Below are 13,850 nucleotides of genomic sequence, written 5' to 3'. Positions count from 1 at the left end.
CTCCAGGCTCTGAGCTATCAGCACAGAGCCCGATGCAGGGCTGGAACCCACGAACCATGAGATCCTGACCTGAGCCGAAGTTGGATGCTTAACCGACTGAGCCACGCCAGTGCCCCTTTCACATCTCCAATCTTAAAAAGTTAAAAGAATTATGGTGGGATGTAAGAAGTAAAAATGATTTCTCCAGTGAAAGAAATCAAGTTTATTTTGATTGTCAGTGATTGAAAGCCCAAATAGTAGATGATTTAGGTTTGTAATTTTAATTTTTAATGTTATCATCTTAAAAGAGCTTTATTGACATCCTGTAAAAACAACTCAACCTGCAATTTGACCACATCCAGCAAGTTTACCCAGGTAGCAGAAACATGGCCCAAATGCTTAAGCCACAAACAGTAAATTAAAAGAGATACCAGGATTTCCTCCTCTATCATTAAATTGAGAGAGAACTTATTTAAACTAAAGCCATATTTTAAAATTATGTATTAGAGAAACTAGCAGAAAACCAAGTCTAATACATGATTTCTTACTTTTCTTACTAATCAGTACATTACTTTTTATCAGATGAAGCATGTGTGGGTTGTTTTTTTTTGTTTTTTTTATGTGCATTTCTATTTTACCAAATTTATCACAAGCACTCTCTACCCTCCTGAAACTGCCTTTTTCTGTATTTCCAGTTTGCATGGCATGCAATTCCTGAATGACTCTTTAGTTACCAATATCTCTTTCATTCCTCTCTTATTTTCTTCCTCTAACCAGTCCTTGAAAGAGAACGGTGTACCACTTTCTATTCTTAGCTTTCCCGTGTTCTTTTTTGGCACAGAAAAGGAAGAGCAGCAACATGAAGCATCTAATTGTAGAACATTTTAATTTCCTATCACTTATATCCTCCTACACCAATACCTCCTTCCTCATTAACACTAATAACTTATTTTTAGTTTAAACTATTATTAACTTAGCTCTGTTTAATAATTCAGTTAAAAAATCTATGTTTTTTAAGAGCAAAGACCTAATATTTTAAACACATACACTCTCTCTCTCTCTTTCTCTCTCTCTCTCTCTCACACACACACACACATACACAATACACATAGATTTTTGATCTACGAATCAAACTAATTTAGCAGAGATAATGTTTATCTTTGTTTTCCTAGTGTCTAGCACAGACTTTAGTACATATTACAAAACTCGGTAATTGTTGAATAATTGAATAAATGGTGAAAAGATATTTTCCACTACTTTTTCTCATTTCAGGAAAAATATACTGTTGTGAAAAGTATATACAAGAAAAGTGTAATGCAATGGTTAGGGTTCTTGTCCTGTACAAAGATAACTTTGGTTTTAATTATAGTTCTGAAACTGATGGATGAGGTTTTTGACAATAAAATGTTTTTATCAATACATTTTTCCTATTTTCAAATGGACATTGTCCTATTTTCAGCATGCTTAACCAAACTTCAATTGTCCCAATTATCCATTTAGGCTGGAATAAATGGTTCAGAATATTTCATTACTAAGGTCAGAAAATGATCTGGTTATGAAATTTAGATCTTCTATAAAGCCTTCCTGTGGAACAAACTCAGAACACAAAACTCTAATGGGAGAGATATCTACATATTTTGAGATTTTGAGATAATGATTGAATAAACAAATTATAAACTTTACCTTCTAGAATATGTAAGCTCCGTAAGGTAGTTAGCCTCTTCTTCTTACTCCAAAAGTTTCCAATCCCAACAGTGATGATCCAAATCTCTCAATAAAGACTTATCATTGTTAATGAATAAATTCCACTATTAATTTTGAAATACTCAAAATTAATCTCTCCTTCCCCTACATTGCCAAAGTTCCTTGTACTCCTGGTAGAAGACTGATTGGTCTGTCTTGCATTAAAATTATTCATTTATGTATTTGTCTTTCATAGTAGATGGTGAGTTCCTGCAAGGTACATACAATTCATCTATGTTTCCCCGTGTCTGGCACATTATTACTTTGTACTAATGGATGGTCAAAAACACATATTGAATTAAATTTGGTAGACTTTTTTTGTATATCTAAGATGCTTGGTGATCTATATATCCAGATTTTATTAGATATCACCCAGGCTAAGCTTAGTCCTCCCAAAATATGACATTTTGGCTATTTGGCTAGTAACTCTTCCAAACAATCTAGAAACAGAAAGATGCGGGAAATGAACTGAAATAGATAAACCATAAATTAACAGATTCTTAGTTACTTTATGCCAACTCACTGCGGTCCTCCTCCTCCTTCAATTTACAGTACTCTTAACTCCTGTAGAATCTGTGTCTTCATGGGGTTTCTTGGTCTCTGTCACCACTGGACTAAACCACAGGGAAGCTGTGTGGATTGAGTTTGAAACTTCAACCTTGAATGAGACGGCCTGGTTTCAGATCTCATCCAGCACTTATTAAATACACGAAGGCAAGATATTTAACCTGTGAATGCTTTGTTCTCATTTTTTTGAATGGAGATAATAATAATATGTGCCTATAGGTTATTTGGGGGATAAATAAAGACAGCTCATGGATATGAGTTGGCAAATAAGCACACTGTCTAGCATCTGGTAAATAATGAATGAATGTTGAAAAAATGTTTTTGAGTTCTGATACAGTGCTTTGAATGAATTTGGCATCCATTAAATATTCCTTTAAATAAAGTGAAGGACTCTTGTTTTCTTTTGTGTTAGGCAACTGAAATTCCATGGTCGCTGATCTCTGTGTTAGAAAATTATCCTGAGATTTAAAAAATCTAGCTGTATATGTATTCCAAGTAGTGGGTATGTCAAGCTATTGTCCCATCCTTTTTTTTTTTTTTTAAAGAGTGACACAATATTTTTTTTTTGGAAAAAAACAAAACGGAAGTGATCACATGAAATATACGAAGTTTGTCTAGCTATCTTTTTACCTGTTTCCTTTCTGGGGATTACCATTCTTCTGTGTGCCTGAATATAAGCAGTGCTGATAGAATGTTGACCTGTGAGAGTCACAGCAAGCTATTTGGATCAGTCCTCAAGCTTTACTACAAAGTCAACCAAAAAAAATTAAAAATTAAAAGAAAGGAAACCGTAACAGGCACAGGAAACATCAGCACCGTCACTGACAACAGCAGCAAAATTACAGGTTTTGCACCAGATACGGAACCAATTGGTGGAGTACTGGATTTTTTACGATGTAGTACAGTAATGCCCAAACTAATATATTTAAATAAACATTTGCTAAATATGTAAATCAGAACAAAGTAGATTACCTCGATGCATTGTTTAATAACCTGAATACACAAAAATGTTGCGATTAAAAAAGAAAGGAAGCCAAAACTCACCTGTAAACATTAGCAAACGTCAAGATATGACCCTAGGACCACACTCCACCTGTAAATTACATTACTAAAAAAATCATCCCCCCTTTAAATTACAATCACATCTCACTTCATGGGCCATCTCTAATTCTATTATAATTATTTTTACTGATTTATCTTCATGATCTTTGTCTTGAAAAAAATGTGCTATTAATGCATATGTATCTCATTCTGAAACTAGTATTTTCAAATGCTGAGAAAGTCTGTGATGACATAGCATTACTATATCGAAAAGATGCTGTTGATATCCTTCAACATAATAAACTACAAGAATCAAAGATATAGAACTTTGACATAAATGTTACCTCTAGGCGTAATCTTGACATAGAATGCAATAGCATAGTAGTTACTTTAAAAAAGTAGTTCAGTAAATTAAAATGAGGTTAAAATAGCAATTTTGAATTCATTGTGATTTTTTTAAAAAATATTTTTAATGTTTATTTTTGAGAGAGACAGAGACAGAATGCAAGTCGGTTAGGGGCAGAGAGAGAGGGAGACACAGAATCCGAAGCAGGCTCCAGGCTCTGAGCTGTCACCACAGAGCCTGACGTGGGACTCAAACTCACGAGCTGTGAGATCGTGACTTGAGCTGAAGTCGGACACTCAACCGACTGAGCCACCCAGACACCCCTCATTGTAGATTTTCTAAATACAAGTTAATTTGACTTTTTTTATGTGCTACTAGTTTGTCTTCAAGACAGCATGTAACATAAGTTAATTATGTGTATGCTTTATTTATTTGTATTAATACTTTTATATGATTCTATTTACCTCATTGATACTTATTTTTCATTTCCTTGTAACTTTCAATATGATTATAAAAATATGAAAATTATTTTAAATCCGAACATCTAATGATTAGGTTTCTTGCTCAATGTCATATTTTATGAGATAGTTCTGCATAAATTGATGCATATTGATTTCTCTGAGAAGGAGACACATCTATTCCTGTGCTGGTGTGGATATCAGAGACTGGTTCAGTAGAGACCAAATTAGAAAGAATGGACTTTTTTTTTTAATTCCTCCTGAGCTAGGCCTTTATTATTTTATTTAAAATAATTCTCACCAATATCATATATCACAAAGAATACCACAGTGACAAAATATGATTCAAAGTGGATTATAAAGGCTGTTGAGACTTCTCTCCACTCATGTATATAAGCAGGTAGTAACTACTATGTTGTGTCAATTTTAGAACTTTCAAAACCATCCTTGGTAACAATATTTCTGTTGGTGCTTGTCAGGGATCTAAACAACATGGAAAAGTATGAGACTACAGTATAGCCTTTGCTCTCACTACTTTTTTTTCTTCTATAGACCTAGTCTATAGTCAAAAGCAAAGTGCTATGTTCTGTTCACATTGTTAGAAAGGTTAATTTATGTATAAAGTATATTCATTTCTTCCGCATGTTTGAGATTTAGAATGGCTACAAATTCAATTCATGTGCAGAGTATAACAGCAAACAAAGGTATTAAAAGACTAGGTTCCAAGGACTGAGTAAGTATTTAAGTTCTCCTATGTATTTATACATGTTTTAATAATAATGTCAGTGTGTTCTTAAACACTAAACTTTGCCTAACGCTAAATTAACAAATCTTTGGATTAAATGGAAATTTTCATCTGATATGTCATATCTTACGTGAAAAAAAGGCTATCTTTTAATTTTACTTCTATGAAAATAGAGTTTTAATAAAAATCAATTTGATGGCAGAGCTCAGGTTCTTTGCTACTATATGAAGACTCGAATATGCATTGCAGGTACATTGCATTGCACCTAAGCATTGGTACAGATATTTTCCTGGGCAGTCTAAAGGGCCAAATCATGAAGCAGAGATTTCTTTTAAAATTACCCCTCGATACATCAAACACTATGGTATCCACCCTGGATTTTTAAATAAAATAATCGCTATTAAAGCACTAACACATTGTAAGTGAACGTGTATTTGATGAACAGATACCACTGGAGAATACATTTTATAACAATGAAGTATGTACCACTATGAGGCAGAGAAGCAAACAATGTAGTATCTTATTCTGTTAGAATTAGATTACCTGACTGCCAATGATGTTTCTTCCCTCTACATAAAAGAGACAGTTTTGGGTTTGTTTGTTTGTTTGTTTGTTTGTTTGTTTGTTTTTCCAGTTGATCTGGAGTTATACTACCGTGGTCATTAAACAGCAGAGAACACTTAAAAATAGCATATGTAACACCTCCAGTGTGGTTCAGGCCAGCACCACATAGTCAAGCACGTGAATATCTCTATAACAAACTGTGGATCAACACATCAAGTGAGATAAATTTGGTCTATAAATAGATTCTGTTCAGTTTGAGGCGTGTTGCTTGAGGCATGTTTTACTGCCAAGTGAGTTCAGGCTGCGTTCATTTCTTTCTATGACTCAATGATAAACCCACAGGTGAGTAATACAACTCAAAGGAAAATAGAGAAGACTCTTACCTTGGCACATAAAACCTCTTTCTTCATAGCCAGCATTGCACGAGCACTTGCCAATGGGTACAAGCCATTCACCTTCTGTACTGCAGTACATCCTGGGAGGATCTTCCTCCTTAGAATTGTTAACACAAGAACCTCTAACCTCCACCAGGGATTGGGAATCCATGGGTACTGTGTCTGGAAACATGGCCAGATTCTTCACCGTGAATGGGCACTTTTTGAAGTACACTCTCACAGACACCAAGGCGACACAAGCACCGACATCTTGAAATGCCAAATAAAATCCCTTTTTGTTGACAGGACCTACTTCTCTAATTTCAGTGTTGAGTTTAAGAATACGGTCTCCGAGATCCATTTGGGTGAAACTTTCATCAGCTGCAATAGTGTCAATCTTTGTAAACTGGTGTTCTCGAAATTTGACCCCATGATCATCATCAGACTCCATGTAGTACAAGTTGAAAGTCTCTTTGCAAGTTCCCAAAACCAGTGGAATGCTATTGCAATCCCGTAGAGTGAACTTGAGCTCCACATAGATCTTCTGAGCTGAGTTCCTGGGGACCCAGTTTGTCCTCAGCCAATTATTTTGACTGTGATCCATGACATTGCACACCTGGTAAGTCCTGATGGGTGTGTAATGTTCATCAACACCACTGATCTCTTCCCACTGAAGAATCAAAGGAGAAAAAAATGAGAAATAATGAAATAAGCATAATGAATAATAATGCATACAAGATCAGGGTATTAATGGCATCTCAGAAAATACAAAATATTTAAAGAGAAACTTCAGTGTTACTCATTAAAGATCATGTTATGGAACAACTCCATAACTTTCTTATTTGTAAGTTTATTATTTGCAAGTTTCTATATTCATCGACACTAAGTAATTTAAAATTTTGACTAACACATTTGGATTGTATTGTGGTTTTTCAAATAGTCAGGAAAAAATTGCCTGGCAATTGATTAAAACCAGTCAAAGATTCCAGTATCAAAAACCTCAAATCAATTATGTCAAATAACACTATGAAATGGTTTTATTGTACATATATTTTTATTGTGTTTTTTTTTTGGTTTGTTATTTAAAAAGAGAATGAAAAATACCACTGCCTACAACAAATTTTTATTCATCTTTTTCCAATTTGGTCCAGAATTTTGTAAAATCAGTATCTAGGCATAACAAGGTGAATCTGGATGATGTCATTACCACTTATCTCCATGCATGACATTTTTTTAATATAACCATTTCAAGGAATAGATATTGGGTGAACCATGAAAGAAAATCTGAAGTAAAAATACAAACACGCCTCCCCTGCCAACAAAATAAAAAACTAATAGTTATACACGGAAAGCAGAAGACGTAAATGTAGCGAACATTTCAATTCTTAATATGTTTTACTCCCATTGAATTTTACACAAGCAAGAAATAGGTGGCTATTTGGGTTTTCACTGTTATAGCAGTTAAGGTTATCCTAACATAACATGTATTCACTGTAAAAACACTTAAATAGTTTCAGGACTTTGTAGGACAGTGAAGCACTGCTTTCTGTTATCCTTGCGACAGATTTGGGGAAGCTTTTAAGTTAGCATCACGTTGTGGTACTTACGGTTCTGCAACTATTATACCATCTGTTTCTAACTATTACACCTGTGTCTACACTTTCTTTTTGCCATGCCCAATTTTGTCTCGTGCTACAGGAAAATACATCTTTTGCCATGTCATACTTGAATTCAAAGCCTTCTCTGGCTGACCATTATTTATACACATAACTTCACACTCTTTAGTTTGTTACTGGCATTCTTCCAAAAACTGATCCCAAAATACATTTATATTTTTCTAAAAGTTTGAATTGAGACTAGTGAATTAGATGTTTCACTTATGCACATACTATGCTCTCGTCACTGTAAACCTTTTTACTGTTGTCAAAAGCCATGTTAGATTTTCTCTTGTTTATGGTATAACCCCAACCTGACTGTGCTGTTTTCTCCTTGATGCCTTCCATAATCCTGTCATTCTTAAGAAACATTCTGTGCTATATAATCTTTATTAAATACCTAATGCATTTACAAATTTAATCCAGTAGGCATGCTAAGATTAGTTTTGGTTTCCTATGCATTCGCTACGCTTTGGACCTCTTCATATACTCCATAATATGCAGAACACAACGTCATATTTTGAGAGATGCATAAAAATTATTATTTTCTTATAATATATGAAGGAAATCACTCAAAGGAGTGCAAACATAAAGTCCTTATTAGAGAATATATTTTAATTTTATAAATAAACAAAATTCTCATGAAACTCGTTATAAATGCGTTCTACTTTTTTTCCTCCATTGAGGGAGTTAATTGTTTTCATCATGAATGACAAGTTTTCAATATTTAAACGGACAGCATTTAAGATGTACGAACACTTTTGTAATTATAAATCTTAAAAACACGTTAAGAGTTCCAATCCACAAATTCCAGTCACAAAATTAGATACAATATTAATTTATTGAATTGGTGGTAACCACAAGCAAGAAATACAACATTTATTTGGTCTTTGAAACACGTTAAGAAAAAAAAAAATTATTTACATTAGGATGTTTGAATTATCAAATCCAATATGTAGACCTCACTAATGTAATAAACAGGTTAAAAACTTCTTACTCTCCCCTGCTCTTCTACCAACCTAAAAACAAAATAAAAGCAAATAGCAAAAAGCACTCTTCATGTTAATAACTTTGATTCCAGAGTTTGGAATACAAGAGAAGTGCTCATTTTCCGGAAGCAAAATGGGCTTGACCTCACTGTCACACCAAAGTCCATGAAAGGAACAAATTTAGAATGTTTTAGAAAACCCTATAACGAATATACAAGCTATATTTATATATTAATATAAGAAAAGAAACACCCTCACTGTACTTTAAATAATCATCAATATACCATTTTCAAACATCCACTCTATGACTGTATTATACAGGAAGTGTTTAAGAAAAAAGGTGTACCTAAGCATCTAAGTTCTGAGGATTGTACTCTGAATTGCCTGTAAGAGTAAAGTCACAGTTAAAGCAAAATTCATATATATGTTTAATATCAGAAAAATAAAAAAAGTGAACAGAGTTGGAACTCCAAAAAACTCTGATGTTAAAAGTCAGCACTATGTGTAATTTTGTCTATTATTGTTACCGTGGTTCTACGATGACACTGTAAAGAACTATGACATTGTACAGAACTAGCAAAAACTCCAGAGAGTAAGGCCTTTATTTGCACACTTGAGAGAAAATTAGATCATGGATATCATTATTTAAAAATAAATCAAGTGACTTAAAATTTTTAGATCAAGGGTTTTTTTTGTTTTGTTTTGTTTTGTTTTGTTTTTGTTTTTGTTTTTGTTTTTTCTTATCAGAATAGATAGGAGTGTGTACTTTAACCCATGAATCAGTTGCAAATTAATCCTGCTATGGACAGTATTTTACTAAACATCAAACAGAGGTTAAGATTAGAGATTTTCATAATTTGAAGTAAAATATGATTTTAATTATAGAGATATCCCCGTAGTTTAACATTTTTCCTCTCAATGCTAATTTGGCAGGCTATCACAAGTCCTTGAATGCTGAGGTATAAATTGCAAGAAGATAATACAAACAGCACCAGCATGCTTTGCACATAAAAGGCTGCATAGAGCAATTATCACTTCATTAATTTGTAATCAAGACCAAATTGCCTGTAAGTGATGGTGGCTTGCCCTCTCAGTCCACTGGCAAAAAGAGCAAGTCCCAAACCCTGGCATTTGCTGAGGACTAGAGACAGTAGAAATAAAATCCCTAAATGAGCATTTTTCTCAACAGCAGCAGCAACAACAGAAATCACTAATTAAAGCTGTGGTTGTAATGTTTACACTTCATAAACTTAAAGAATGCTCATGTTTAACCTTTCTTCCTATTGCAAGAACTAAAGTATAATGTTCATAATTTATTAGAAATACTATATTGCCATAGTCACTGTCGCAAGGAAAACTTGGGAAAATAAAATGGGTGCCATATAGAACTGGTGACATACAGAATTGGGCGCGGTACAAAGAGAAGATCTTTCCCTTCATTTTCCTGATTAAAACAAACAAAAAACTCTGCAAGGGGTTTTCAGCAGCAACGTCTTCAGCAGAGGGGAATACAGAACTAGAAAGAATTCAATTTTTTTTCTAATGGTCAAATTCTCCAAAATCAACAATTTTGATATTTAGCCTCTTTCCCAGATTGTTACTCTGAGATTTTATTATTAGACCACAAAGGCCAGAGCTGAGTTCCTTGTGGTTTTATTTTTATTTTTCCAAATGATTTTGACTATTAGAAAATCATGTATCCAACATCATCTCCCTAAAAAAAGTCATTCTGAAACTTATTCCCAGGGTATAAACACGGTGAACCTCCCCATTATCAAAACATAGAGTAGGATACAAAGGAGATTATTTATATTTTGCTGGATATAACAGTTCCTTGTCACTGAGTGAAACATGTATTTTGGGAGGAAAACATATATTTTTAATAATTTATCAGTATTTAACCTAATAACTATCATTCTGATAAGTCTCAATGATAGTAATTAAGGATTTATACTCATTGATATTAATTACTCTCTTGGACACATTTTTAGCTACTTGCTAATAGGAAGTAAGGAGGAAAATGTTTACATTTTCTAAGAGAGGAGAACTTGCAATATGTTTAGTGCACAGGCTGACATAATTTGGGAAACATTTAAAAAGTAAGAAAAAGAACTGTCATGATTTACCTTATAAGATTTAAAACCAGTTTCTTAGAAATTTGCAGAAGACAATAAAAAAAATGATCACCGATAGTCTTAGTTTACAATATTACATTTGCATTTCAATGGTTAATAAGAAACACATAATTCTGCACTTTACTAAATGCTAATTATGACTAATCTTGCACTCAAAAATTGCATTAGATATTAAGTTGATTCATGCTATTCTTTCTCCACTCATATTTCTTGATCCCATGTTTATTCCCCTCTGTACACATGCATAGCCATTTCAAAATTCAGTGTTCATCCTAGAAATACTTGAACATTTACCATGCATCAGCATTTTACACATGGAAATGCATAATCACTTACAGTAAGAACATCACTGTCAATTGTCAGGCACAGCTATATCTATAAAAATCATATCTCCATTTATTAATAAATAGTTTTTAGCCCATTCTGGTCTGAAGAGCATGCACACAGATACCTATTTCTAATACCATTCTATAACAAGATAGAGTAAGATAAAAGAGTTGAAACAAGTAAGGAATAGAATTGTTTGGTTTTTAATTTGTCCCGCTGTTGACGTTGATTTTTGGTCAAACCAGAGAATTACCTTTGTAACCAGGGAATGAAAAGAGAGATGGGGAATTGATGTTGAAAACAAACATCAGATAACAAGGTATGGGTTAGAGTCTAAGAATAGAAATGCCCCAAAAGGGCAGGCCTGGGATAGTATGACTGGTAATCTTAATAATAATGACTACTATCCACTCTCCTACCCACCCTTAACTCCTAAGTATTCTACAAAAATTTGATAATCATCAAAATAGAATTGCCTTACTTAAGGGGGGAACAACATCCTAGTTAGGGTAAAGCACACCAAAAAGAGGTAAAAACTAGGAAAGGAGTGAAAGGCCGGACAATATTAATAAGGAAAGCCAACAAAAGATTTCAGAGAGTGAGACAAAGAGTGAGGATGACGTGAGAGCCCTGTTTAGAATTCTCAGGAATACTGAACGTGCCATGGTACTTTCTGTAGCTACAGTAAGCCGCAGGCTGTTAAAGATGGTGTCTTCGGGTGTGGGGCTCCTGGGGTCTGCTATCCGTACCTACCTTGGATCCTCTGTCTTTACTTTAGCCACTCCCTCACACACAAATGGTTCCATCTTCACGCTCAGTGTTTCTCAGTTCCTTAAACCTCTAGACTGAGACAAGAACTAGAGTGCCCACGGATTCACCATCTTGATTTGAGTCCTCCCTGGTGGGGTTCAGTGGTACACTGTGCTGAGACCTCAGGGCTGTTGCCACAGCTTTGCACCTGTGGACAAGTGTGCCATATTTCTGACCACACAGTCTGTCTAATTCCCTACATCGATGGTTCTTATTTCTGGTAACATTAGCCAGGGAGCCTTTTAAAAAATACTGCTTCAGGGTTTCTGTCCAAACTAATTATTTGTTTTTAAATTGTCCAGGCAATTCTAATGTATCCCTAAGGTTGAGAACCAATGTTATACATCCTTTGCCAACAGGATTATTAACCTCGGATGTCTACTTGACTTGGCTGCATACTCCAATACCAGCTTCCAAGATTTATGAATCTCCTCAGAAACTCTGTCTAAAGTTTCTAGATAGCACTGGCCCATCTCTGTAGAATGGACTTTTGCTCAGCCCTCATCCCATCTGTTTTACGATTTTAGATTTGCCAAGTCCCAGACATGCCTTAAAGAAGCTCACCTGAATAACCTCATCTTCTACCTCCCACAAAGACTGGTAAGATTCTATTCTAACGAGCAAAGTAAATCTAATCATAGTGTTCTATTTCACATCTGGTGGTAAATGCAAAGCGTGTGCATTACAAAAAGATGTAAACAGTGTGTGTGGGAGGGTTACCTTCAAGCACATAGTTCTCCTGGTATGAATGCAAGAGAACGGTTTTAGACATCTTACTCTTTTTAGTTTGCTATAGTTTGGTAGTTTCCTACTGTGATTTTCTGTGGTGATTTGTGATGTCTTAAGATGCCTCTCTAACAGTAGTTTTATTAAATTCTAGATGCATTTGTTAAATATTTCTATGTAAAGCTTAGATTAGAAGCCATGGATAGTAAAAAAATAAGTGACATGTGACTTTTGGTCTCCAGAAATTGATGCCAGAGTGAGAGGCATATGTGTCACATAAGGCAGATGACAATACACTTGCTCTTCAAGGTACTTCAAGGACTGGGGAAAGAAAGGATTTCTGCTGGAAGGAAAGTTGTGGGAAAACATTAAGGAAGAAGAGACAGAAGGGTAATAAAGATAGCGCTTCTACAGGTGGAAATATGGGAGCATACACATACTAAGTGTGAGCAAATACAAAGATATGTGGGGACAGAACCTGTTTAAGGAATTGGAATCCAGTTTGGCTAGAACACAGGGCGCTTAGCAGTAGGTCTGGGGGCAGTCACTTAGAACAGAAAGGCCTGGGTGCTTGGGTGGTTCAGTCAGTTAAGGCTCTGAGTTCAGTCCAGGTCAGGACCTCACGGTTAGTGAATTGGAGCCCCACATTAGGCTCTCTGCTGTCAGGGCAGAGCCTGCTTTGGATCCTCTGTCCCCTTGCTCTCTGCCCACTCCCCACTCACGCTCATTTTCTCTCTCTCATAAATAAACATTAAAAAAAATGAGCTTGGATGGCTCAGTCGGTTAAGTGTCTGACATGGGCTCATGAACTCAGGTCATGATCTCGCGGTCCATGAATTTGAGCCCTGAGTCCAGCACTGTGCTGACAGCTAGGAACCTGGAGCCTACTTCGGATTCTGTGTCTCCCTCTCTCTCTGCTCCTCCGCCGCTCACACTCTGTCTCTCAAAAATGAATAAATGTTAATTTTTTTTTTAAAGAAAGGAAATGAACAGAAAGACCTGGGACAATTTGGAAATATCAATTGGCATGCCTCAACTTCATTTGCTACAGTGAGAAACCACTGAAAATAGGCACAGGGTTAGCTCGGGACTAGCTAGCTTCGGAGTCGATTCTCCGAAGAAAAGAAGAGGGCTTTGGAAAAACTGCTGCAAAGATCCAGAAGAGATGTTGTAAGAAGATAACCTCTGTTGAATGAACGTACACTGAATATTTCCCAAAAGATTATAGAAGGATGTACGTTTTTCTTATGAATGTAACCAGGATACACCCACAAGTGCAGAGAGTAACAGAGCTCATTATACTAGAACTTTTTGACTACTAAAATATATATTTCAGAAAGACTCCTGTTTGTACTGAAAGACTGAAAGCATCGATAGAAAAAATATCAAAG

The 13,850-nt window shown here is 35.1% G+C and overlaps 1 protein-coding gene across 1 annotated transcript in view; it reads right to left on the bottom strand.

The window, feature by feature from the left end:
• EPHA3 (EPH receptor A3) overlaps window positions 1–13,850 on the bottom strand; it is a 353,619-nt gene that overhangs the window by 251,405 nt on the left and 88,364 nt on the right. The window contains exon 3 of the mRNA XM_049628031.1: window positions 5,827–6,487. Within this exon, the coding sequence (XP_049483988.1) occupies window positions 5,827–6,487 (661 nt within the window). The remainder of the gene's footprint in view (window positions 1–5,826; window positions 6,488–13,850) is intronic.

The sequence above is a fragment of the Panthera uncia genome, chromosome C2, assembly GCF_023721935.1.
Source record: "Panthera uncia isolate 11264 chromosome C2, Puncia_PCG_1.0, whole genome shotgun sequence".
In the NCBI taxonomy this organism is placed as follows: Eukaryota; Metazoa; Chordata; class Mammalia; order Carnivora; family Felidae; genus Panthera; species Panthera uncia.
The sequence above is the reverse complement of the archived record's forward strand: the minus strand, read 5'-3'. Positions and strand labels throughout refer to the sequence as shown.